The sequence below is a fragment of the Pterocles gutturalis genome, unplaced genomic scaffold (genome assembly GCF_000699245.1).
Source record: "Pterocles gutturalis isolate BGI_N339 unplaced genomic scaffold, ASM69924v1 scaffold2185, whole genome shotgun sequence".
NCBI lineage: Eukaryota > Metazoa > Chordata > Aves > Pterocliformes > Pteroclidae > Pterocles > Pterocles gutturalis.
In genome coordinates this window covers 24747-50444 of record NW_010140406.1, presented here as the reverse complement: position 1 = coordinate 50444, position 25698 = coordinate 24747, and the positions used below count along the sequence as shown (strand labels likewise).

Below are 25698 nucleotides of genomic sequence, written 5' to 3'. Positions count from 1 at the left end.
GTAGAAAGTTTCCACAATGGAAAAGTTAAATGTCTGAACAAAAAATCAAATTGATACAGTTGTTTTCCAGCATTCTTATGATGCGGTTTTCTCCATACTAGTGGCAAATGCTGACAATTACAGCATCTCTTACTCACCGTGCTCTAACTTTATTTTAGGAAAGTCAAATCCATGTGATTTCTGGAAGAAAAAAAAAAAAGGAAAGAATAAAATATCTTATTTCTGTTACTTCTGCTATTCCAAGTTAAAAACAGCTCAGCTTTTCATAGACTGATACATACATATGCATACAGACATGCAAAAACTAATAGATAAAGCAAATCCCCCCAAATTTAGTTTCATTGGAGACTTTTGTATTCTGCAATGCTCCTGTTAAACAGTTATTAAAACTGAAACACAGATCCTAATGATCACTATAATATTAAACATGCTACCTCTTTATTTTCTGTACCAGTCTGTACACCCACAAGTAATAGCTAGTCAAAGTCTCAATGTAAAACAACTCCACAGCACATTTTAGAGAACAGATGCTGGAGATGCATGTAGTGCTTCAGTTGTGCGCTAAAGAGGGCATTCTAATGCAGCAGCTGATTTGATCTTAATAAAAATGTTTATGATCCTACTTTTTAATTCCAAAGTGATGAAAGAACTGGTATTTAAAACAAGTCTTACCTGCATGTGAAGATACAGTTTTTCTGTGGTGTCCGCTTGTTGCTCACAGAACAGGCAAACTGCACACACAGGATGCTCTTCCCAGTCAGACCAGTCTCTTATGATTAAGAGTCAAAAAGATTCATTTATTTGTGGAAAAGAGGAGAGACATTTTGTGAAAGGGCACTTCAGATTATGCATTCACATCACCAGAAATAAATCCAGAGAAATGGAATACTTTGAAGGGGTGGAAGAGACACTGTGGATTTATAGCTGGATATATCACTAGAATCTGGTTTACAGTCTGAAAAAATTACAAATTCAAGAATAACTGAGCAGTTACTGTTGGGTAATTCCTATGCAGACAGGCAGTAAGTCTTACTTGAATTTGCCTGCACTAACAAACAGGATCTTAACTACAGTTTCTATCAGGTTTGGTAAGTCATTAAATATTGCGTTCAGTTTTTATTTCCATAAGGTCTTTTAAAATTCTTCTATAACTTCCTAATCTGTCAATATACCAGCCAAAGACATAATCATCAGGCAGAGATCACTCTAAGTGTTTCACTTATCAAATATTATATGAAAGAGACACTCATGCTACATTTAGACATGCACACAGAGACTACTTTACCTACACATCCATTTAGATCCACAATACTGCTGAGAGATAGAAGTATTATTGCAACTGGGTATAACCGAGTAAAATTCAAAATCCTGGTGAAATCCTGCCTCAATTTCTAGTTGTTACCTTTTTATCAGACTTTTTCATACCATTTCTTTCTCATGCTGACATTTTTGATGCTTACTCTTGATTTTCAAATTCAAACAAAACCCATTTAACTGTTTTTTAGTACAAAAGTAAAAAATGTTTTGCCTACATCATTACAAACCCCAAAGGCTCTTGTATGAGCTATATGCAAACAAAAAATAGGCTTGTGGTTGAAATATGAAATTTACAGCTCTTGTTGTGGAGAAGCATCTTTGATGAGAACAGTTTGGAGCTGATTTGACTGGCTTAAATGAATTTTAACTGTGTACTAACTATGCACAGCATTTGCCCCTAACTACTTTCAACAATAATGGTCTTGCAAGTCTTTACAATGGGCACATAAGTCACTCTTACTCTTCTGGGTTATCTAGCAATTCCCGGTCATCCTCTGACTGCACTTCCTCCCAGGACTTTCCAAATTCCTGGAGAGAAAAAAGAAAAGAAAAAAACATTTACTGAGTCACATTACACTTTATATATAATCACCTGCATGAACATCTGGGAAGTCACAATCAACATCTTATTTTGTATCACTGGTATTTCCGTGAGTTAAAGGCAGTCATATAACACTGCTTCATTAATAATTTTTAAAATAACTATTCATTTTCTCTTTTAATGGGGCATTCTCCACCCTATGTCTGGGAAGAAGATGATTTGGCACAGAGCTCTCAAGAAGAGCATCAGAGCTCTGTGTAAAACTAGAGTGTTGCAACACCACCAAGATGTTCCTGAGGTGGGTACATTCTTCCTGTCTTGAGTTTGCCATCACACTTGCACAATCCAATCTGACTACCTTGCTCTTCATGCAGCATATGTTGCTTAAACAACGCAGCTATCACAACTGGGACTTTAGTTGGCACAGCTACACCAGTCAATGCTTGTACCTTGTACAAGGTTATGTCAGTAAAAACACATGATGTAAACCTAGCTGAAGAGTACTCCAGACAGGCAGTATGAGCTAGGGCATAATCTCTGAGCTAGACTCCGACTTCTCTATCATCCTCTTCTCAGATGTGAATGTAAGAACATCTGTTCATGGTGTTCTGTTTTCCTTTTACTTTTTGTGTTGTTTATATATATCTTAAAGACCTTCAGCACAAAGTATATCACAATACATTTCTGCAGCATTCAGCACAATGGCAAACACTCTCAGCATGACCGTAATATAAATAACAGGCAATGAAAAGCTGAAGCACTCTACTGAAATACCAGCAGTGATCTTTCACTAGTGTTTTTCTTTTCTCTGATTCTTCCTGCCTTTAAAAATAAACCAGAGCAAACCAACCAGTAATCAAAATAGTATGTTTGAACTCACACTTTTGACGGCTGTGGAGGATTCACAAAGATCATAGTTGACAATCTTCCCACCATTAAAAAAAAGGCAGCTATTAAAAAGATCATTCTTTCATTTATTTCATTCAAATATTCCTTCTGATAAATATATTTAACAACATCCTTAGTAACAAGTGTTATTATTGCCTTTATGATTGTTTGGAAAAAGAAGGAAAAGATATCCATCATTTAACAATTTAATGAGAATTTCAAAGCTGTTAGTGTCTATCAGGTAAATGATAAACAAATGTCTCTAGACAGCTCTAAACTTAATGTCATCATACATTACAGAATGAAAATTCAGTAATTAATTCAGTGATGCTACATAGTAGTGTGTAAACTCTCTGAGTTACAGAGGAGACTCATTAATGTCACCATTACTGTGAGATAACATGTAGCCATTTACACCTCTCACCACATGTTCTCCCAGCTGCACACTAGTTTCCTATGGCTGCTAATGTTAACACCTTAATGAGAGGATAGCAGCTCACAACCACTGCAAAATGAAGACGAATGCTCACAATTTTTCCCCTTAACAGCTTGAAGTATGTGTGCAAAAGTCTATGTCCAAAACAGCAGTCAATATTAAGCTTCACCGTTTAATTAAAGGTGAAATGGGAAAAACATGCACAAGCTTTGTTATTGTTGCTCTTTCTTTACGGTGTTTCTTCAAAGAAGGTAGAGAAGGATCTTGTAAGAGGTCTCTGTTTCCCGCATCTATTTATGTTCAGAGGAGAAAAAATAAAGGAAAAAGGAAAAAGCTAATCAGGTCTTGTATCACTGGAAAATTGCGCAACGAATGGATAACTAGGGTTCACTGTGATGAAAAGTGCCGAGAGACTGAAGCTGAGCAATTGGGTGGGGAAGAGTTATTCAAAATATTATTTAAGCTCTTTCATTTTTTTTTATGTTTCTTTTCTTAAAACACTTTTTCAATTCTACAGCTTGATGGGCATCTGGGACCAAGGGTGCTTTTGTTAAGTATTCAACTTCCCTTGCTCTTTCATCCAAGATGCAAGAGCTCCCAGCAATCATCTCTAGAGACTCTCAAGAAATTCTTAATAAAACCAGAGGAAAAACTAGACTTGACATTGTTAATAGTTCAAATAGTAGAAAATGCATAATTAAAAAAATTGCAGGCCTTGCTATATATCCAAGAAAAAACAACTTTAAAAAAAACCAAACAACTTCCTGTGTACCTCACAGAGAAGAGGATCCTACAGGGAAGTGAGGAGAGCATGCAAATGTGTGTGGTCTGATTTCCTCTTCCAAAATGGAGTCTAAATGCACAGAGATGAATTGACTCACAGACAGCTTATCTTCTCAACTTGAGCACAGTTTTAGGGTTCTACAGGGAGAAGGTTTGCATGCTTCACTGAGGCAACATACCCCAACTTGAGAAGAAGTGCTGAGATGGGAGAAACTAGAAACAGCAGCTGGTATCTCAGGCAGTTTTCCCAAAAGAGCAGTTACTGAACTGCATGCAAATATAGTTGCAGGCCTGTGGAGCTCAGAAGCTCCAAACAGATGCTGCTTTCCTCTGCAAATTTCCTCTCATCCTTCTTCTCACCTGCCTTACTGCAATTGTCTGAATTGTTTTATATTGCTGCAGAACTTAGAGATGCTTTATCACACAGAAGAGATGGTTTTACCCCAATGTTAGTTAATAGACATTGGATGAATTTTAATATGAAGTGTTCCCCCACTTGGGGGATTTTATTAAGTCTTGAACTATTGACAACTAATGAAGGGTTTTCCTTTACTATTTTACAAAATATACCCTGCTTAAATCAAAACAGGCTAAATATAAGCAGTAACCTCCACAACAAAACATCCCCTGGGTCCCCAACAGATAATAACAATGATTTAGGGCTTGGCAATATGGAGAAAATAACTTTTTATCTTTGAGAAAAAGTAAAGGCTTTATGAAACAAGTTTTCTAGTAAGTTACAAGTACCATTTTCAGCTGTCTAGCTTAATCATAAGCGCATTCATTATAGTGATGTTATATTACTACAGATACACGCCATTAGTCAATTTGAAACATCTATGCTTACTAAATAGCATACCCTATAGTTAAAGTGCTGCCGGTAACAATCAGGTGAATACAGAAAGGCCCCATCAGTCTGGATCCACCTCTGTTCCTTGGGCTGGGAATAAGACAGTTTTAATACTGCTTTGTTGTTTCATGGCCTCCAGCAGGCACCACAGACTAAAAAGATCTTCCCACCCCATCTTCACTTAATTCTTTGTGCAAGCTGAGCCACGAGGCCACAGGCTAACACAGACACAGAAACAAGAAAATTAGGTTGGAAGTTTTTTTAGAGAAAATAAAAATAAGGTAACCTACATATGTATCTTGGATGCATTGTTGACTAGTTCTTCAACCTCTACTATCAGTTGACCTTTGTAAATTTATGCTTCAAGCCTTTCTGGATAGGATTGGTATCATCTTCCACAGTTACACAATACTGACAAAGACCTCCAAATCCATTGGGGAAGTGACCCTACTGCCTTTCATGCAAAACTCCCATCTAATTTAACGTAAGTACCTAATAATAAACTTTTGATACTTGCTTATGAAAGAGAACTATTACACATGCACATGACAAAAAAAGTTTCCGCTTCTACTAAAGGTCATTTGTAATACTCTTATCTTGAAAGAGCAACTGACATCATCTACGTCAACTTGTGCAAAGCCTTTCACGCTGTCCCGCACAACATCCTTGTCTCTAACTTAGAGAGACATGGATTTGATGGATGGAACAGCTGGTGGATAAGGAACTGTCTGGATGGTCACACTCAAAGAGCTGTAGTCAACGGCTCGATGTCCAAGTGGAGACCAGTGATGAGTGACATTCCATAGGGATCGGTATTGGGACTGATGTTGTCAGAGACATGGACAGCGGGATAGAGTGCACCCTCAGTAAGTTTGCTGGCAACACCAAGCTGTGTGGTGTGGTTGACATGTTGGAGGGAAGGGATGCCATCCAGAGGGACCCGGACAGGGCCCATGCAAACCTCATGAAGTTCAACAAGGACAAGTGCAAGGTCCTGCATGTGGGTTGACACAATCCTAAGCATAAATACAGGCTGGGCAGAGCATGGCTTGAGAGCGGCCCTTGGGAGAAGTACATGGAGGTCTTGGTTGATGAGAAGCTCAACATGACCCAGCAATGTGCACTGGCAGCCCAGAAAGCCAACTGGATCCTGGGCTGCATCAAAGGAAGCATAAACCAGCAGGTCGAGGGAAGTGATTCTCCCCCTTTACTCTGCTCTCGTGAGATCCCACCTGGAGTACTACATCCAGCTCTGGGGCGCCCAACATCAGAAGGACATGGACTTGTTGAAGTGAGTCCAGAAGAGGGCTACGAAGATGACCAGAGGGCTGGAGCACCTCCTATATGTGGACAGGCTGAGAATGTTAGGGTTGTTCAGCCTGGAGAAGAGAAGGCTCCAGGGAGACCTTATAGCAGCCTTCCAGTACTTAAAGGAGGCTACAGGAGAGATGGGAAGGCACTCTTTATCAAGGAGTGTAGTGATAGGACGAGGGGGTAATGGATTTAAGCTGAAAGAGGGTAGATTTAGACTAGATGTTAAGAAGAAATATTTAATATGAGGGTGGTGAGACACTGGAACAGGTTTCCCAGAGGACTTGTGGATGCTGCATCCCTGGAGGTGTTCAAGGCCAGGCTGGATGAGGTTTTGTGTAACCTGATCCTGCCCCATGGCAGGAAGGTTGGAACTAGATGATCTTTAAGGTCCCCTCAGACTCAAACCATTCCATGATTCTACAATTCTATGAACTTAACACTAACCTGTGAGCAACAGAACATGTCAATTTTATGGGGACAGACAAATCAAAGCAGCTTGTAGGTCATGACAGAGGTCATAGAAAGTCTCAGAATAGCAAAATATTTTCAAAGGAATTTGCACTTATATTACTCACTGTTATGCCCAACTGGAAATTTAGGGGAGGTAATTACCAACATACAGACATAAAATGTAACTTATGTTGTGAAAACAGATTCTTACAACTGCACTGAAAACACAACTAAAGCCAAAAGCACAATGGAGGGAAAGGAAAAAGGCAGGCAAGCCTACTGCTCTAAATGAAATCAATGGGAGCTTTGCCATAAGCTTAAAAACACAAGTAAGAACTGGCCAGAAGATCATAAGGCAGTTCAGCAGACATTCTCAGGACATCTGAACAAAAAGCCCTTAAAATCTCTTAGTACAAAAGCTCCAAAATAAAGGAAACTGCCAGTTCCATCTTAATAAGACTATTTTACATAGTGCTTGGTGAAGATAATATGTAATGGAAAATTATTAAAAAGGAAGACAATGTCTGTAAGATGGTGGAACTACAGAAATATCAATTTAAATAGCTTAAGATGCAGTTGCTGATAGAAAAGTGGTGCACATCCTAAAAGTAAAATGCATAAGACTGTGATAATATTGGTGTTTATCATTAGAGACCTACTTAAGTTTTATAGCCTCTTTATGATGAAAATAAACTTGATAAAACTGGCATATAGGAAGATCTTTGTTACATTCTCAAAATTCAAACTTTTCTGTGAAAACATACAAAAAATAGATAAATTGTATGCCTACATCTTTAGGTCAAGATGAATTCAGTATTAAATTCTGAAGCAGTACATCTGTCATTTCAGATAAGATATCTAACCCATGTCTGTACCTATGAAATTGTATAATTCCCCTGGACATTTAGAGCAATGCGAGGCACAGATCTTTAAGATTCATTGAGAAGTTAGTAAAGCTTGATAGCACACATTAAAAAAAATATCCTCTAGTAAATTGTGAAGTGCTGCGGGAGAGGAAGCAACATCATCACATCAAGTCATTACAGAAAGCAGACCTTGCATAACATCTAGAATCCACTGAATATATAGACTCAGCTCAAAAAAAGGAATCCTATCCCATTAATATAATCTACTGTAGACTACATACGTGCAGTAGATAGAGAATAACGTTATTTCTCTTTACTTGTAAAGGCCAATCTAGTGAAGTCCCAGTGAAAAAATTGAAGTTCCTCCCTTTAATCTTTTTCTCCTTTGTGAGAATATAAAGGATTTACCAAAGGCTATTTTGAAAGCAAACACTTTCTTCTGTGTAGGAACTATCCTAAAAATTTCATGTTAACAAAAAATTTAATCTCATGCAACATTAGTGTGCAAATACACATTTAATAGTGAACTATTTTATAAGTGTTTAAGACAGAGTTTTTAGTTTGTTTTTAATCCTTTATTCCAAAAAAATCCTTTCTTTAAAAGACGGAATGTCAGAAGTTCTGATATGGCTACAGTTTGGAAGATCAGAAAGACTGAGCAGAAACAGTCCACTGGGTAGAACACAGTGAAAGACAACTGATGTGTGGAAAGAAAACATGGCTGTAGCAGAGCATACAGAGCCAGACAAAGAATTGTGATCATTCAAAGCATGTCCCAGAAGAATCACTGGCAGCACATTGGTACAAACCTTGGACATGCAGACCCCCCTGCCCAATTTTAAACATTTTGGCAGTTTGACGTATCTTATTTGAATTATATTTACCATCCTCTGTCTGTAATAGGAAGGACTTGAAAAACACATGCCTAAGTGATGGTGCTAAGTGATCGATACTTGAATGGGTTCAGGCTGGCATAAGAAGCTAGTCTGCGAAGTCCTGCTCAGACTACCAGCAATACTACAGAGGACCAAGGCCCTGACTCGGGCGCTGCCCCTACTGTTTAGTAGTTTGCATGCTCCATGGCCATGCCAGCAGCACTACCCAGACAATGCCTGGACACGGTTCAGGTAGCGTACAGGCCACAAATCATTCTCAGTAGACAGCATGGACAACACCATCAGTTTTGGAGCAACTGGAGAGAGTGGGAAAAGAGGTTAGGTATATGAATATTAGTCTTGCTGCTATATTTATTTTGGCATATTCTGCTTATTAACATGACACAGCCACTGTGTCTGCACTGGTGTTATGACCTCTCTGCATGTCTCAAATTTCTGAAGGAGCATCACATGGTTCGCTGTGCTTCTGGGCAGTCATCTAGCTCAATTTCCTGATCAAAGCTGGGACAGATAAAAATCTGAACAATGCATGCAAATTAGAGGCAGAAGGTAATCTAAAGAGGATGCGAAGTTCTCAAAACATAAGATTACCTGCAGGACTAGCAGAGAAGAACAAAATCAGTAAAATAACTTAAAACAATTAAAATGTGAAATTCAAGTCTGTTAACCTGTAAGGAAGAAGTGAACGCTCAATTCTTTTGTGGAGCTGAGAACATCTACCCTGTAGAACTTAACAACTTTATACCCACTGTGCAGCAAGTATAGGTCAGTTTTTAAAGCAGTGATATTTGAATATCTAGAAAAGAAAATATAGGCCTCAGATCCTGGAACTTTGGAAGGAAAACATACAAGATCACAGAGGGAATTCACTTCATCTCAGGTAGAAGGGACTTGGCAGAGCATTAAAAACCTAACTTTTTGTTTTTAGTATTGGAGTAAAACTCAGGGAGAGAAATTAAAGGGACGAGTAGGTAGAACAGTCAGGGATGCCTATTTATACCATTAACACATGTAGAAGGCACAAAGACTAGTTCAGGTGAAATACAGTTATTTCTGAGACAGAACGTAGCAGCTCTGTATTCATGAGTTGAAGACAGCAAGTGAAAATCTGCTACACACACATGCATACACACTCTCACAAGTCTGAGATAAAAATATTAATACCTAGCAACATACACCTACCTGGAGGCTAAAAACGAACACTTACTTTTTCTTTCATCTATGTATCTTTCATTTTCCTCCTCTTTGCATTTAATTTATACTCTGAAGAGCACTTCCAGCTTAAGGTTTGTAGAAAACAAGCTCAAAGCCGATAGCATTCCAGTTAGACTTCCATTTACTTCATTACTCTATCTCATTTTCCCTTCTGGTTATTAAAGCAGAGACTGAACACTAATGACATGATGATTAGCGCCTCTTCAAGCTGCATTCTTGCATGCCTCAAAATCAATTCTCAACAACAGATGTTTACTATTCCTTAGTTTAACAATTATCCAGAATATCATACCATAAATGAGCATATTTCTTAAGAGTCCTTCAGTTGATTTTTGACCTTTGTATTAAACGCTGGTTTGGAGTTACTCACTTTTAACAAGATACTGGCTGTGCTCTTTAGTCAATTTACTAATTAAACATAGAACCACTTACCAAGTAATTAATGATATAAAATTTGTCATATTCTTTGTTTTTGGCATTGATTCTGCGATGCTGCTTCTTTCTCATGTGATCTTTAAGAGTGTTTTTGTCTCTGAAGACTTTTTCACAGTATAAACACTGCAAACTAAGATAAAAAGGTAAACAGGTCAACATGCTAAAAGGAAAATAGTACAAGATAATACTCTTAAATAAGCTGGAAATATATACAGTAAGATGAATCCTAAGCATTTGAGAGCAAGCTAAATGAAAAAGAAAGTTTATTTGAAAAAAAAAGTACAAGATAATCGTAGATCACAGTAGAGTCAACCAAATACAGAGATGACAAAAATGACATAAAATGAAAATACAGATAATAAAAAAGTGAGAGAAAAGTCTTATTACCCAAAATTTTACTACCACAGCACAGGAGGGCCGCTGATAGGTCAATATGTGAACTAGTAACTCAGCATGCATTTATACTGGCATTCCATCCACCAGTAACTGTTTCTTTGTAATTTAGAGTGAAAAAAAAAAAACTCTGAATGTGATATATGTCTTTAAAACAATTTAAATTAGCTAAACAAAGTTTTATACTTCCAGCTCAACAAGGAGGCTAAATGAAAGTTTTCTACGGTGCTCAATGGGTTTTGAAATCCTGAGAAATAAAATTTAGTAAATAAATTCATATACACACATACACACATGTGTATACATATAATAATTAATGTCCATGTATATACATACATATATGTACATACATATATACATAGACATGAATTATATATACACACAAATTACTTGAGAAGGTGAAAACATTAATTAACAAATCATAATTTTACCACAGTATGACTTCCAGACTAATTCAAACACAACAGAAGTATACATGCTGTCTTAAATTCTCTTTTACAAGAACTATAAAATAATTGTTCTCACTACTGTTGTACCAACTGACACCTGAAAGTTGAGCCTACAAAGCATTAAGTCAAGTCTCTTGACTCAGGCAGTGGACTATGAGGACAGTAATTTGCATTTCAGCAATTCTCCCTGAAACAGATGATGGTCAATTTTTTCTGGCAGAGATGTAGCAGAGCCCTGAGCTTACAGGAACATCCTTGTTCAAGGAATGTGGGTCTTGAGCCTCTAGTTAGCCAAGGTGCTAAAACATTTCCCTTATAAGTGATGGCTTACATATCACACCAAGATGGAGACAGTTTCTTGGGCTGCTTGAAAAATTACCTTTGCAGGGGGATGGGGAAAACCCCTAGAAAATAATTTCTCATGAAATAAAAACTTTGTGCCTGTGGCATTATATCTTTGTATTGGAGATGCTGGCTAGCAGTAAAAACAATTTGATGGGAGGGATAAACGAAAGCACTTTAAGACACAAAACCCACAGATATTAAAAAAAATGCAGTGTCTCTGAATTTAAATTATAATCTCTTTTTTTTTTCCTTTACTCACAGATGAAAGCATGCTTGATTGTACAGTCAGAAGGAATTTTAACAGTTTCTGGGTCAGGCCCTTCTGTGATTTCCCCGGGGTTTCAGATATAGATTTTGAAGAAGAAAATTATTTTCTTACTCAAGCATTTGCCCCTACAAAACCATTAATATTGTACCTAGAAGGTCTGTACCTACACCCTGAAAACCTCATATTTCTTCAGCAAAGGTGCATCCAGATTCAATGCTTTGGAAGCAATTTCAGCATGTATATTAACTACAGAGAGGACTGGCTTTGAGAAACTTCCATCTAAGTGAAAGCTTCAGGTCTGATTGATAAATAGTAAAGCTGCAATCTATCAGTGAGCATGGTAACTCAGTGCATTTCTGGAAGAAGTTAAGCTGTATCTATTGTGACTGCATATTCACTGTAATTTAGAGAGCACTGCTGGCTTTTCCATCCTTTGAATCTCTTTTTTTTTTTTTTTTTTCCCCCAGATGTACAAACCAACGGATCCTAAATTTACTTGGAACGATAATTAATCTAATTTCCATATCCCAATTTTAAGAAATCCCAGTGTTCTGTGGCTTTTTATAACAAAGCCTAAGATTGAAGCAAATTTTTCCTACAGTCTTTGGTTATAGATTGGATTACAATCTAATAAACTTGTTAAATCTGCAGTTTCACTCTTAAAGAAATACATTTTCTCCTAGAGCCTAATTCTTATTTGCGGCATACTTCATAGTGTCCCATTTATGAAATCCATAAAGGGCACTTAGATACTTGCAAAGGAAACTCAAATTGAAGAGTTTCTTCCACTTTGTTACCCAAGTTCTTCTCCCAAATTCCCTTTTCAACTTCTTTAGCCATCTCAGGTTTACATGTTTCTGAAACAGCACATATGCTGGCTTTCCTCTTCTGCTCTGGGACGTACCCTTGTAAGCAGCTGAGAAGGGTTATCGTGTTACCAATACATAGAGAGGAAAACAAAGATCAGCATAAGAACTGTGTATTCAGTAATTAAAGAGATGTTTAGCAAAGAGATTGTTATGATTAGAAACAAGAGCATTAACTCTAACAGTTATGAGAAAAAGAGGCATGCTATTATTGATGTCAATGGAAATTTCAACTGTGGATTGCGTAACAACTGTGGATTGCGTAACAACTGAAGCACTGGGTGTGACTCCATTTTTCCAGCAAACACATATTATGAATTGTTATGAATTAGCTTTCAGTAAGTCAACAAAAAGCCTTCTAAGAGCACTCACAATAAATTTACATTCTCTCTAAACCATAAATGTTGAACTAATTTTAACCCAACTTGTTTCCAAGGTTAAAAGAAGTATGACCTAAGTCTATTAAAAAACAAACGAACAAACAAAAAAGTACTTACTTGTCAAGCTTCTCCTGTAATACAGCCAAAAACTCATAGCAATTTACAATGTTATCTGGCAGCCCAATGTTGAAAGCATGCTCTCTTGCCATATGATTGAGAAGGACAGATCTACAAAAAACATTCAAAAAGAATGTTACATATTTTTGAATACATAGGAGAATTATTCAATTAGTGACTTGAAATACACCAGTTGCTCTAAAAATGCATAAAAGCCAACATTAAATAAATAATAATAGTGTTGCTACCACTACTAGAAAAAAAGGATGCAACTTTAATGAAATAGGAAGTTCTCAGTTTCAGCTTTCTGAACATTCAGTAACACTTCAACTGCTTAATCCGCATGCATGAATTATAATGCTTTAAACAAAAATTACCATATAGTTTATTTTGACCTTCACTGTTAGCAGGGCTCATTTATTAACCTGAATAAGCAAATCATATGTTTCAAACAATTGTCTTGAGAAACATTCTAAAAAGCCATTTGTCAGTTTTCTCTGTGCTGGTTAATACAGCAGAAATTCTTAGGTATGATGTGCTTTTACATTAATATTGCTTCATACAGCACTAGCAACACAAACAGCATTCAAAAACATGCATGAACAAACCCAATGGATGCTTAAGTAAGTAATTTTTCCAATAGAGGTATACTGGTTAATTCCTTAGGTGATTAACATATCTATATGCCTCAACTTCTGCATCTGTGGACTAAAGAAACACCCAAGTGCTAACACTGCTGAGCCTTGCTTTTACCACGGTCCAAGCATCATTTTCAAATCACGCATTCTGTGAGACCCAAGAGCAAGCAGAGGATGAAGTTCTTGGGGGCTGAATGATGTGAACTTCATTACACCAGGCAAAGTAGAGAACAGGACACTCAACGCAACATTGGGATCACCTGCAGGGACGTGGGGACATGACCCCAGGTTCTTCTACCTTTCCAGAGCAGCTAAACTACCCAAGCAAACAGACATTCAGGGATAAGACTCAGTCTCTCCAGCTGAAATGGATGTACTGTGTGTAAAACCAAATTTTCACTGGAGCAAGCACTGGAGAATGCAACTCCTGCTCACACCTGACTGATGCTGCAAAGCACTCCATTCTCACTCTAATCTTCCTCCTCTCTCTTTTATTCAGTCTTCAAATTGACACTGGTTTGGTGAGAACTAAACAGGAAAATGTGTAACTGGATAGAATTTTTTAACAGCCATACTGGCATAAACAGCTCTCCTTGCCACTAAAACAACTGCCGAAAAACTGTCTCTCTTTAAAATGGTTCAGCTCCCAACTCCAGCTTACTATGTAGTATAAAAAATTGTACTGGAATAAATAAAGAATTGAGAAGTGGGAGGGGGTCTATTTAAAATGGCACTGCAGTTGAAAGAAATTATTAAACTATACTTTAAAATGAATTTTATCTTCTAAGTTCTACAATTAGGCACTAACTGGTTCGATGACATTAAAACCATAAAGATGCTGAGCAGATATGAAAAAATAAAACAAAAACAAACAAGTCAATAAACAAACCTGTTTCCCGTGAATTCTTGATCACAGAACATACACATACTATGAAAACTTGTGTCGTATCTCTCTCGCTGTTGCTGTTCTATAATTTCTCTCTATGAAAAGAAATAGATAAACTCAGATAAAAAATAACAATCATTACATCACATAAGCTTATCATACCTCTTCATCTTATGGCAATAATCAACATACAAAATTAAAATGTGCTGCTGGCACAAACCATAAGTTAGTATTTTTTGAGGGTGGGTTCTCACAAAAATTACAAGTTTTTTCAAAGGCAGCACATGCTCCAGTCAAGTTATATTAAAATTCTTCTAGTATTATACAAGGTGCATGGAAAGAAATACAATCCACAGTGAGATTTTATGCAGGTATTTACATGGTTCTGTATTTAACATATCAGTTTATTGTTTTTACTTAGGTTCAGATTTACCTCTGGTATCAGTGAACAAGTTTATTGGCAACCACATGGAATGATAAACTCAATTTTACATGTGTAATAATAAGCAATCTAGAAGACGTTTTCATAACATGGGGCTGATGACAAGAGCCGTCACAGTTTCTGCAAGGAGCTACGGCACATAATAAACTCCTGGAAAAGGAGAAGCTGATTGCCTGGTCCTGTTTAATTTAGAGTAACAGACTCGGCTAGACACCTTACAACACTCGAACACAATTTTCCTAACAACAAGAAAATCATGCAGCAGGCGATTTTCTCTGGTGCTGTAACAGCAGCAGTGTAGTCATACTGTGGAGTTACTCTACACTTCAGATGGAAAGGCCCTAATTGCCTAGGACATGGGAGAATTGGTGTTTGCATTAAAACTTAGCATATTTTCAGCCTGGCAGTACACTACCCTGTACTTGTGTTTTAAGTACTGATAACTGGTAAAGGATTTATTTTCTGTGCACTGCAGAGGTGCTGCTGTCTGCTTTCCAACACTGGGGATCCTGACTGAATTTCTTAGGGGATTTTCTCAATCTCTTTATCTCGTTAGAGCCTACAACAGTGGAGCTTTGTGGTTCTCACCTACCTCTTCAGTGCCTCTTTTGTATGGATTAAGGCCCAAATTTGCCCATAGTCTACATCTAAATTCACACTCAGCTATGCCTGTTGGATAAGTTCCATAGAAGGCAGAAAAGAAAGAAAAAGGAAAGAAAACAAACCAAAATGAAAGAAGAAAGGAAAGAACTGTCTCCCCAAACAAAAAAAAAAAGAAATAAAAGGAGGGCTTGAGCTATTGTCACTACTGGCCCAAATATGTCCTGCAGCGTGGATGGACCTACCACACCACATCCCATTGCCCACTGAGAGACGGAAGGAGGCTGGTATTGGGCAAGTAAATGTGCTGTTGGCTTCTTTTCCACAAGAGCAGCATCCAGAGAGGGGCAGTGGGATGAGCAGGATGCCTGCTGGCGAGTGCAGGAGCGTGCCACACCTGAGCTCCAGGTGGCCTGGGGCCAGTGGCTGCTGTGGGGGACGAGCGCACTGTGCCTCGGCCTGCTCTGGGGCCCATATTCAACTGCACAATTTGGGAACTGTAGCTGTTGCACATCAGCTAAGAGTTTGTTACCCTGAAAATGCAGATCCTGGGGCTTTTTTGTTTGGTGTTTTTTTCTGTACTAAAAGGTGTACATTTTGTGTTGGAGTCATGGGCAGCAGCACCTACTCAGATTGCAGGCCATATCCTCTCATGTCCTGCTGCATTATGCAAAATGTCAACTAACAGAAATATAAAATCCTATTTTTCAGGGCTGACTCTGGAAAGAGATAAATGGAGCATAACAGATCTTGTGAGGGCCCTTCAGCAGAGACGCAATTAAGTGAGGATGTCTGTCTGCTCCGCGCAGGCAGTGAACACCCCGCAGCCCATCAGTACGAACCAGGCTCTCTCTGGTACTTGTAGCTGTCACCTCTCTCCCTGTGCTCAGCAGCACGTCTGACCCTGTTTGCATAACCTTGAATTTGAAGGCTTCTGCATGCAGTTTATATACTTTGTAAAGCACACTAGACAAATCAAAAGATACCATGTACTACTCAAACATTGAGATAGCAAGGGTTTAAACACCCCCAGCCTCCCATTAATGATACCTCAATGCAGCTTTCTAATTGTACTCTACTAGGAGAGGAAAAAACATTCTGCAGTACTTGGCTGCATAACTCCAGATTCCCACATTATACAAATTGCTTACTGAAGCCCTGGTGTGCTGCTACTCCCAGCTAGCCTGAGGGGAAGGAGAAGAGTACTGCATCCTCCACACCAATGGTGCTCCTGCGACTCTTCTCTCTCCCCCTTTCTGTCTGCCCCGACATCAGCATGTTCGGCAGCTGGGAAGCTTTGACTAACCCAGCTCGTTGCTTTATCAATTTACTCAATGGAATAATGCTGTTAGCATTAACTCATGGTTGATACTAAGACCAAAAAGCCCCAAAACATTTCAGCCATGAATAACTTCCAAAACATTTTTAGGATACTGTGTCAAATCAAAGTGTCAGAGAATGAGAGGGCAAAGTCACTTGAGGAAAAAAGCACACAGATCACAAAATACACATATTTTAGTTATCTTTTTCCATAATTAATAAAATAATTGATCACAGATGGAAAAGGTAAACACTATAAAAGTAAGTGACATAGCTTGATTTCAGGCACTTAGTTTACAATTTTGATACAGTTTGTTGAATAATTCCTGACCCCTATCTCTTTTTATCTTTTGTGAGAAGTTCTGTCAGCTATTTGTCCTCCACTCTTTCTGCCATATTCTATGATTTGCTAAAAAAAAATAAATCCATTGCTGTACTGAAGACTTTCAAACAAGTTGTGAAACCATAATTGACAGAACAGATATCCCCACTGACAAAAAGTAGAACTTAAATTACAGAGGCTTTTAGTCTAAACTCTTTGTCCCCACATGAAGCTTGGGAGATCAACCAGGTATTGTCAAAAATAAGTACTACCAGATGACAAGTTCTTGGAAGCACATTTTTAGACAGAGCCCAGATCAAATAAGCAGTAGGTATGACTGTGGCAGTTAGCAGCCTCCTGTGGAGTAGCTTTAGGAAGATTCTATAAGACATAAGTGGTTGATCACCTTCAAACATAGCAAATGGAAGCTGGATATTAGTGACCATAGTTACATGCAACAAAAATGTAGTTGCTTTGCAGGAGTACTTAATATATTCAATAAAATAAAATTCAGTTTTGATCTAATTCCTGTTTTTTTTTCTGTCTGGAAAAAACCTCTTCTACAGCTCTTAGTGGTACACTTTCTACTTTATGGGTGATCTACCGTAAAGAAATCCAACCAAATTACAAAATACAATCTATTCTCTGTTTTAACTAATAAAACAAGAAAAAAAATAAAAACAACATCATCCAGAGCCAGCCCTGAAAAACAGGAATGACCTGGATGATCACCTTTAAATATACCAGCACACTAAACTGCTAATACAAAAGAAATTCGTATGGAAATTTGATCATTTACATGACAATTTGTAAACTGGAGTCTACAAAAATGCCCTGCACGTTCATGATGTTCAGTTTCGGGTTGTGAGGAGTTCAGACTTTCTCCTAGGAGGTGGTAATTCAAAATGCCTGAAAAAAAATGTGCCTGATCCTCTCCTAGGAAGCAATATTTTTGAAGAATTTACCTGTGTTTTTTTCCAGAAGCACTTAAGCACTATGCATCAGCAGAATTCACACTGATCATCAGTAAAAGATGGAAAATGCATACTTGAAGCTCGTAAGCACTTTTCCCTAAACAATTACTTCATCTCTGGTCTATAGCTAAGACACATTCAAGATACACACAAAATGCCTTCAAAAGGTAAGACAAAAACTAACTCCGTTGAATCTGGAAAACCTATGGACTCAGGACAGTTGGTTTTATGGCACATCAGATTTTTCTGATATTATAATTCCTGCTACCCTTCCCCCTCCAACAGACCCTGTATCCCAGGTGTTAAATTATCTTTCTTTATTGTTGTCAGACCACTGCTTATTTTAACCATAAACTCCTTTACTAACAAGGCCCTCATAAATAATTTACATAGCTATTTAAATGCATGGCTTGGATGACTGATGTAGAACAACCATTCACAACCAGTATTTGGCACAAGTTTTGCTGCTTTTGATTGTAACCTGAAGAAAGAATTGATGGTTCACCTGTTTTTTCCAACTACATCAGCTGGTCCAACAAAAATATATTACTTCTTTCTCCAAAACTCATCTCTTTATAATTACAGCACTTTTGATACATAAAAAATTAAGGCAGAAAGTACTTTTCTAGCTCCAAGATAGAAGCAGAGCAGACTATGTAGTTTGGGATAAGATCATGCAGGGACTTTGACTGCAGTGAGACCTGAATTTATCATTCCTTATTCCAGGAACCCATTTGTGCAGTGGAGGATGGATTCTGCAGTTCAGTCTGTATAACAGAGCTAACAGCAGTATGTGTCTTCTTTTTTAAGATGTTCAGGACCAAAAAAAAACCCCCAAAAAACCCCCAAAAAAACCTGCCATAAGACATGACAAGGCAAAGTCCAAAGTCTCTAGTCCAAAGACTTAAGCATACAAGTGGTCTCAACTTCAAGTATTTCAGTATTGGGCTGGATTGGGGCAAGAGCATATTACAGTTTGGGGTTATTCTTGGCATCTGCCTTGCCAGTTCTGGTCCTTCACTCTCATCTTATGTAGACAAGAGACCAGAAAGACAGCATGTTATACAAATGATCATTTAAAAGAAGTTCCAATGAAAGCTTTCTATAAACGGTGCTATATTCTCAGGGGAGGCAGTTTGCTTAAAGACGTTCCTTTGAAGAGGAAACTTCATGACTGTTAGAAGGACTCAAACATCTGAGCACTCAGTCACACTGTTGTGAAGGCCACATTCCTTCTGTTATGATAATGGACTCATTAATACTACTGAAATCTGAGCGTCTGTGGGAAATAATGTACTACCAGAGATAGCAATGTGGGTTTGAATTTGGATCTAAATAATGTAAGATACAGACTTCACAATAAGAATATGTATTTTATCAAGCTCTCCTAGGTGATCTCTCAAACACACAGTGTGTATCTTTGTTGTAGTTTCTTCCAATTTAAATAAGAGTCACATTTCCCTGATGAGTGCTCACAGAAACTGGCTATTGCTGTAGGCAAAGGAAGCAACTGAAACAGATTCTGGTTTAAAAAAAAAACCAAACCAAAACAAAATCATGCTGACAGATCACAACAAGAAGCTGTTTATACACTTTACTGTCAATAAAAGAAACCAGCACAGTACACTGAGACAAAGACTAGGATTGGTGACACCCGAGATGCACTACTGTCTCTAAAATCTTGCCAAGCACGTTATTTGACAATTATATACACCGTTAAGACACGCTACTTTTGACATAAGACAATTACATTTGGTTTTGTGTCTACAGTTTCTTCAAAGACTGATTGATGACCTTTAGATTGTGCTTGTAGCTGCCAAATAGAAAAAATATTTATAAAGAGTCATGGTATCAGAAACTTCATGTCTCTGTAAAGACCCGCAATCTTATCTGTATACTAATAACTTGTCTCCTAACCTCTATATTCAGCTTCTCTCCTTACTGATCACTATATTCAGCTCTCCCACTTCAAACAGTACTCTCTTGCCTCTTGAGCACTGAAAAAAAAATAATCTTCCAATTCTGCAATCATTATCATGTCCTCTACAATGTTATCTCAAGAAGAGTGCATTTTCTTGAATATTATCAGAGATGCCTGCTGGAGAAACCCTTCATGAAAGAAGCTTAGCTGTAAAGTGCATGGAAATACAAGGAATTTGTCAGGGTAGGACATCCAGTCCAGAGAACACTCAACACCTTTGAAGCCAGCTGTCACACCATCCAACGTACATGTGTTTGCTGACTACTTTGTGCACTTATCCCTCTCATCCAGTGAATGAATGGACATAAACAGAGCTGCACCAGCTAGACAGACTGGCATGTCAAAGATTAGTCCCTAAGGAATGAAGGATGATGGTATTAGAGACTCACTCTCGGGGCAGGAGAGAGGAAAACAATGGGGCAGTAAAATACTATTATCCAAGAAATGCAGCCTCTCCGGTGATGAAATTGAGAGTACTCCATCTGGTATAGGCTGATCATCCAACTGGGCATTCCTAACTTTTTTACTAGATATTCAGATAAGATGCCACCACAGAATTCTGTGAACAGTAATGAAGTAGGAAAAGGAACAGGTAGCATCATCCTGAATCTTTTTGGTTGAGTTCAAGGCACAGTCATAGATCTGTTCTGGACAGGAATATATAGCTACAGAAACAGCAAAAAAATAGGAAGCATTTAAGAATATCATCATATGGTGGGGAAACAAAAGCTACCAGTGAGCCCTCCCTCCATCCTGACAGAGAAGGAATAGAGCATCTTAGGACGTCAGCTTGTCAGCTAAGTGGGGAGGCTTAAAACTAGGTTTGAAAGGACACCAACAAAAAACCCAGAGAGAAATGAGACCAACTGGAAAAAACAGGAAGTTACGAAGAAAATGGTGGGGTGAGGGGGAAGGATGTAAGAAAGAAAACAAGCTGGACTTTATAGTGGATCCTAGGCAAACTGAAGGAGTACAAAGACCAAACTACAACTTAACTGGCATTAAAATAAATTGTCAAAAGTCTCAGGATTGTATTACAAGTGTTAAAAATTTATTGTGAAACTTCTGAGGTGCATTCTCCTGACTCTTGTTTTGTATGGCAACTTGCCTCTTAGGAACAAGGAAAGTGCTTTTTTTTTTTTCTGTACCTTATCCTAGATTCCATCCCAGTCTGCAGAGCTTGGGTTCAAACTGAAGAGTGGGAATGACTAACTGGGATGGCTGTACGGGATTGTTCCCTTAGCTGTCTGTCCCACTTGCTCTCGGGTTCTTCTTCTCTTCCCCATCGCTCCTCCTCTTCAGTTGACTCAGCTGCTGAAGTGATACAGGCTACAACCTACACTTGAAGGGCTCTAAGCAATGACAGGACAGATGACTCTGGCTTTGACCAGTACTGTGACACTGATGTAGAAGACATTCTTACAGCTTGTTCAGGAAGCTGAGTCAATTAAAAAAGGGAAGAAGAGTTTCATGATATGATGAAAACTAAGTAACTGTGCAAAGATGTATGAAAAGAAAAAGATAGTTGAAATTAGAGTAGATGTCCTACAGGCTGCCAAGCTGAAGTGGGAGACAGGTGAGATTTTTTTGAACTAAGACAAGCAAAAGAAGATGGAAACAGGCTAACATAGTAACACAGAATAGCAAAAAACACCCCCCTTCCTGTCCCCAATTATGTTAGAAGTAAATGGCAAAGAAAAGCAGAGATCCATTACTTAATGTATGAAGAGACCAAACACATACCAAAGAGGATGCCTATAACATTCAGGGCCCCAGTCTCTGCAGGAAAGGTTAATTATGTCAAAACTATTAATGAAATGCATTTAAAACATAAGAAACAAAGAACAGAGACCAGAAAAGGGTAAAAAGGGTAAAAAGTTTGCAGTTTTACGTATTCAAATCTGACAGAATTTACCAAAGACTCAGTATGGAATTAGATAAAACAATTTCTGACCATTAGTGTGATAACTCTTCAAAAGCCCATGGAGGATGGGCAATGTTCCAGAGTGCTTGACAAAAGCAATTACGTACCAAACACAGGGAAAGAAGGACCTACAGAATTTCAGATGTGGGTATTAACTTGCTGACACTATTAGCTACTCTGCAAGCACTTCCAACGTTGCATCACGCTAAGTCAGGCTAGCATAGTGATCTGCTCCAGTGCATAGTTTCAACTTCTTGAACCTTGTCTCAGCTTAAGTTTGTGCCAAACTGGGGATCATACAAACAGCTCATCCTGTGAAACCAGTACAGGTGAGTATTCTAAACCTCCCTGTGTCTCTCTTCCAGTTTTTGTGAAGATTCCTCTTCAGGGTCTATCTGCTTGGAGGAACAGTAGCCTCTTCACCCAAAACTACCAGTCACATGACAGGAGAATAGCTGTAAACATGACAGCAAAACAAGGTCAATGCTGTCGAAGGAAGTGTGTATTTTCAAAATACAGGTTTGGGGGTTTTTACCTTTTTTAGAAAAATCTGAAAGATAAGCCCAAGAAGCTTATACGGACACTGCCCCTCCTGGTATCTTGAGTTTTGTGGCGAGAACCTTCTTGCCTGATATTGCTTCACAACTACAAATTCTTTGTCCAGACTGTGTTTTTGCAAATGACCGTAACTGTTTTGTACTGTATAGCCTTGTCAGCTATTTCAGCAAGCTGTGCTCTCTAACCTAGTTCAGGCTCATTCCTTGGCCTCTCTCAACACATCACAGTGACCATCATGTCTCTGCACGACATCCACCTTGGCTAGCTCCCCTGCTGCAATACAGCCTGAAATATTCCTAAACTGGAGTTTCAAAACTGCAAACTGAAATGCTTCAGCTAGCACATTTGAAAGACAACATTTGTCCTTGTTTGGGCTTGCTGTTGAAGACAGCTGTTAGGATTCAAAGGCTGCAGAAAAGTCACCAGAAGTTGTATAGTTCTGGTCTTTATTCTGCGCGACTCACATGAGCCCACTTGCCAGCTCACTCTTAATTGCTGGACTTGTCTGAAGGTAAAAGACTTTGCAAAGCAAAATAACTGTTTAACTTGCAAGTCAACACTCAGATTGCAACAAAAGGAAATGAAAAACTAAACAGACAGTTACTGCTGTAACTAAAGCAGTGAGTCCATCAGCCCCAAGTACAGCTGCAGCTTGTTTTCACAAAATCCTTCTGTAAAAACCGAAGATATAATTCTGATATTTAAGTGTTAATAGCAAACCCTATTTCACACCAAAATAAGAATGCATACCTCTTTCTTTTCTAACTTCATTATTCTGATAAACAAAACCAGCACTTGCTAAATCCTGCACTCTTTTCTGAAATTGCGGAAACATCTATTTGCAGAGGAGATGAGACAGCTCACCTGCCAACAGATTCTACACTCCCTTGACACTGTCAGTGGAGAGAAGACCTATCACAAAACATCACAAAAACATAAACAAATGTCCTTTAAAAAAAAAAAAAAGTACAGTTCAATGTGTAGCAGCCAGGAGTTACTATTGCAATAGACAGTTCTATGAAACCATTAGCTGCATGCTCAATCATGACCTTCCCTCCTTCCTTCCTCAAAGGCACAAACACTATCATATATGCTAGGGAAACTAACATCATTTTGACACTGCATGCCTACAGGTAACATTCAAGATGTCTTTCATAACCTCAAAGGGATTACTGGAAACTGGAAAAGATACAGAGAAGTGCAACAACGATGCACAGTGAAAAACCACCAAAGATACAACAGCCTCAACCTCAAACCACTGACTCACTGAGGTTGCAAAGGACCTCTTGAGAGTAACTTTTAATTTATGCCCACTGTCTCTTGTCCTCTTGGTGGGCACTACTGAGAAGAATCTGACTCTCTCTTCTTCATTCCCATCAAGTATTTACACACATTGATACAATCCTCCCTGAGCCTTCTCTTCCAGGCTTAACAGTCCAAGTTCTCTCAGATGCTCCCTGTATGAAGGATGTTGCAGGCCCTTAATCATCTTTATGACCCTGCACTGGACTTGCTCAAGTAAGTCCATATCTTTCTTGTACTGGGGAGCCCATCATTGGACCCAGATGTGGTCTCACTAGTGTTGAGGGAAAGGATCATCTCCCTTGACCCGCTGGCAACACTCTTCCCAATGCAGCCCAGGGTGCCACTGGCCTTCTTTGCCGTAAGAGTGCACCGCAGCACATGACTAATGAAAGAAACAATGTAAGGTAGATAAATCAGGAGACAAATCATGAATGGCTTGGATAAGATTAAGGATGAATTGTTCACTACCTCTTCTAACACAAAAAACAACCAAGTGTGAGGTGACAGGTTCACAAGGGCCAAATAGATGGTTCTCCCAGTGTGTAGTTAAGCTATGCAACTCACTGCTGCAGCAAGCTGTGGATACTGGAAGTTTCTGTGGGTTCATGTTGGAGTTAGAGGTTCATGAAAGAAAAATCTCTTGTGTTAATAAACACAGATACAATATTGCTGAATTAGGAAATTCTTGAGCTGCCTGTTGCTGGAGACTAGGAGAATATTTTGAGAAAGAATCACCACAGATCAGAAGAGGGCAAATACCATAGACACTTTGCTGCTCTCAAGGATAAGATACTGATCCAGACAAACCTTTTTACTGATCCAGGATGGCTTCTCTTATGATGAATTGGAAAAGAAACATGCTAGGCATGAATATATCAGCTGTTTTTTCCTCAGTCCATGCCAACCCAATGGACCTACACAGGAATGAAGATTTCAGATGAGGCAACTCCATGGGAAATCCTCAATGGCAGAACTACCACAATTCTCCTTTGCAGGAGCTGTGATCCTGTGGAGAGCTGTGTAAGACTTGTACGTACTCCACAGGTTCTGGGGATTCGCTGGTCATGTGGCATGAGCTGCAGAACATTACTTTAGCCAGCAAACTGAAACAGCACTCACAGGGTAGTTGAATCAAACGGATTTTGCCTGACAATCCAATTTTCCTAGTGAGCAGAATTTGGCTTTTGCAAGCATCTCCTTAATGCCGAATGCTTATGATTTAAGGTGTCTTTAGTTGCATGCTGTGCACGTACAAAATTGTAACAGAAACATACAGTTAGTACCTTACCAATCAACAAACAGCATAACAAAGGGTTAAAAGGCCTGTGTTGTCAATTCTCAGGGCAGAACTGCCAGTGATAAACTGAGGAACATATTTATGTCAGGGCCAAAAGGCCTGCACTTTAACACCTCACAGTGCAGATGACTTGCCAGCAGAAGACCCTGTATCCTATCAGGAGGAGACTGTCAACAAGGCTGCTATGTATCACATAACAATCATTTTCAAATTAGCCCAACAGCAAAACCAGACTACAGATGTGTATTTCAAACAAGAAAACAACAAAAAAATCCCAGTGGTCAGCAACATGGACTTATGGAAGCTGACAACAGTACAAGCTTAATGTGAAGGACCACCCATTCACAACTGACAACTCTGAAAAGATTTGAGAGGTCTGCCCAAAGTACTAGGTTGCCATCACCAAGCAGGAAGAACCAGAGGGATTCATGAAGACTCAACAGCTGGCATTTCTTGTCCTTTTACATCTCACAGAAACAATACCGGCCAGATTTCCTCCACTCATGCACCATTCTGCCTGTAAGTACATGAGAGTGAATGAATGAAATCTGAGTAAGAGCGTGAATGCAGAAAACCAACTTGCTTGAAGATTTTGTAAGTAAGTATCACCTTCCCTTTCCACAGTATTGCACACTGAATTTT

At 38.6% G+C, this 25698-nt stretch overlaps 1 protein-coding gene across 1 annotated transcript in view; it reads right to left on the bottom strand.

Moving 5' to 3' along the window:
* The window catches only part of ZNF277 (zinc finger protein 277), a 33575-nt gene that overhangs the window by 2063 nt on the left and 5814 nt on the right, over positions 1–25698 (bottom strand). Inside the window, exons 4-9 of the mRNA XM_010083627.1 lie at positions 14337–14428; positions 12810–12920; positions 9989–10121; positions 1778–1845; positions 673–769; positions 138–180 (exon numbers count right to left, since the gene is read on the bottom strand). Coding sequence (XP_010081929.1) covers positions 138–180; positions 673–769; positions 1778–1845; positions 9989–10121; positions 12810–12920; positions 14337–14428 — 544 coding nt within the window. The remainder of the gene's footprint in view (positions 1–137; positions 181–672; positions 770–1777; positions 1846–9988; positions 10122–12809; positions 12921–14336; positions 14429–25698) is intronic.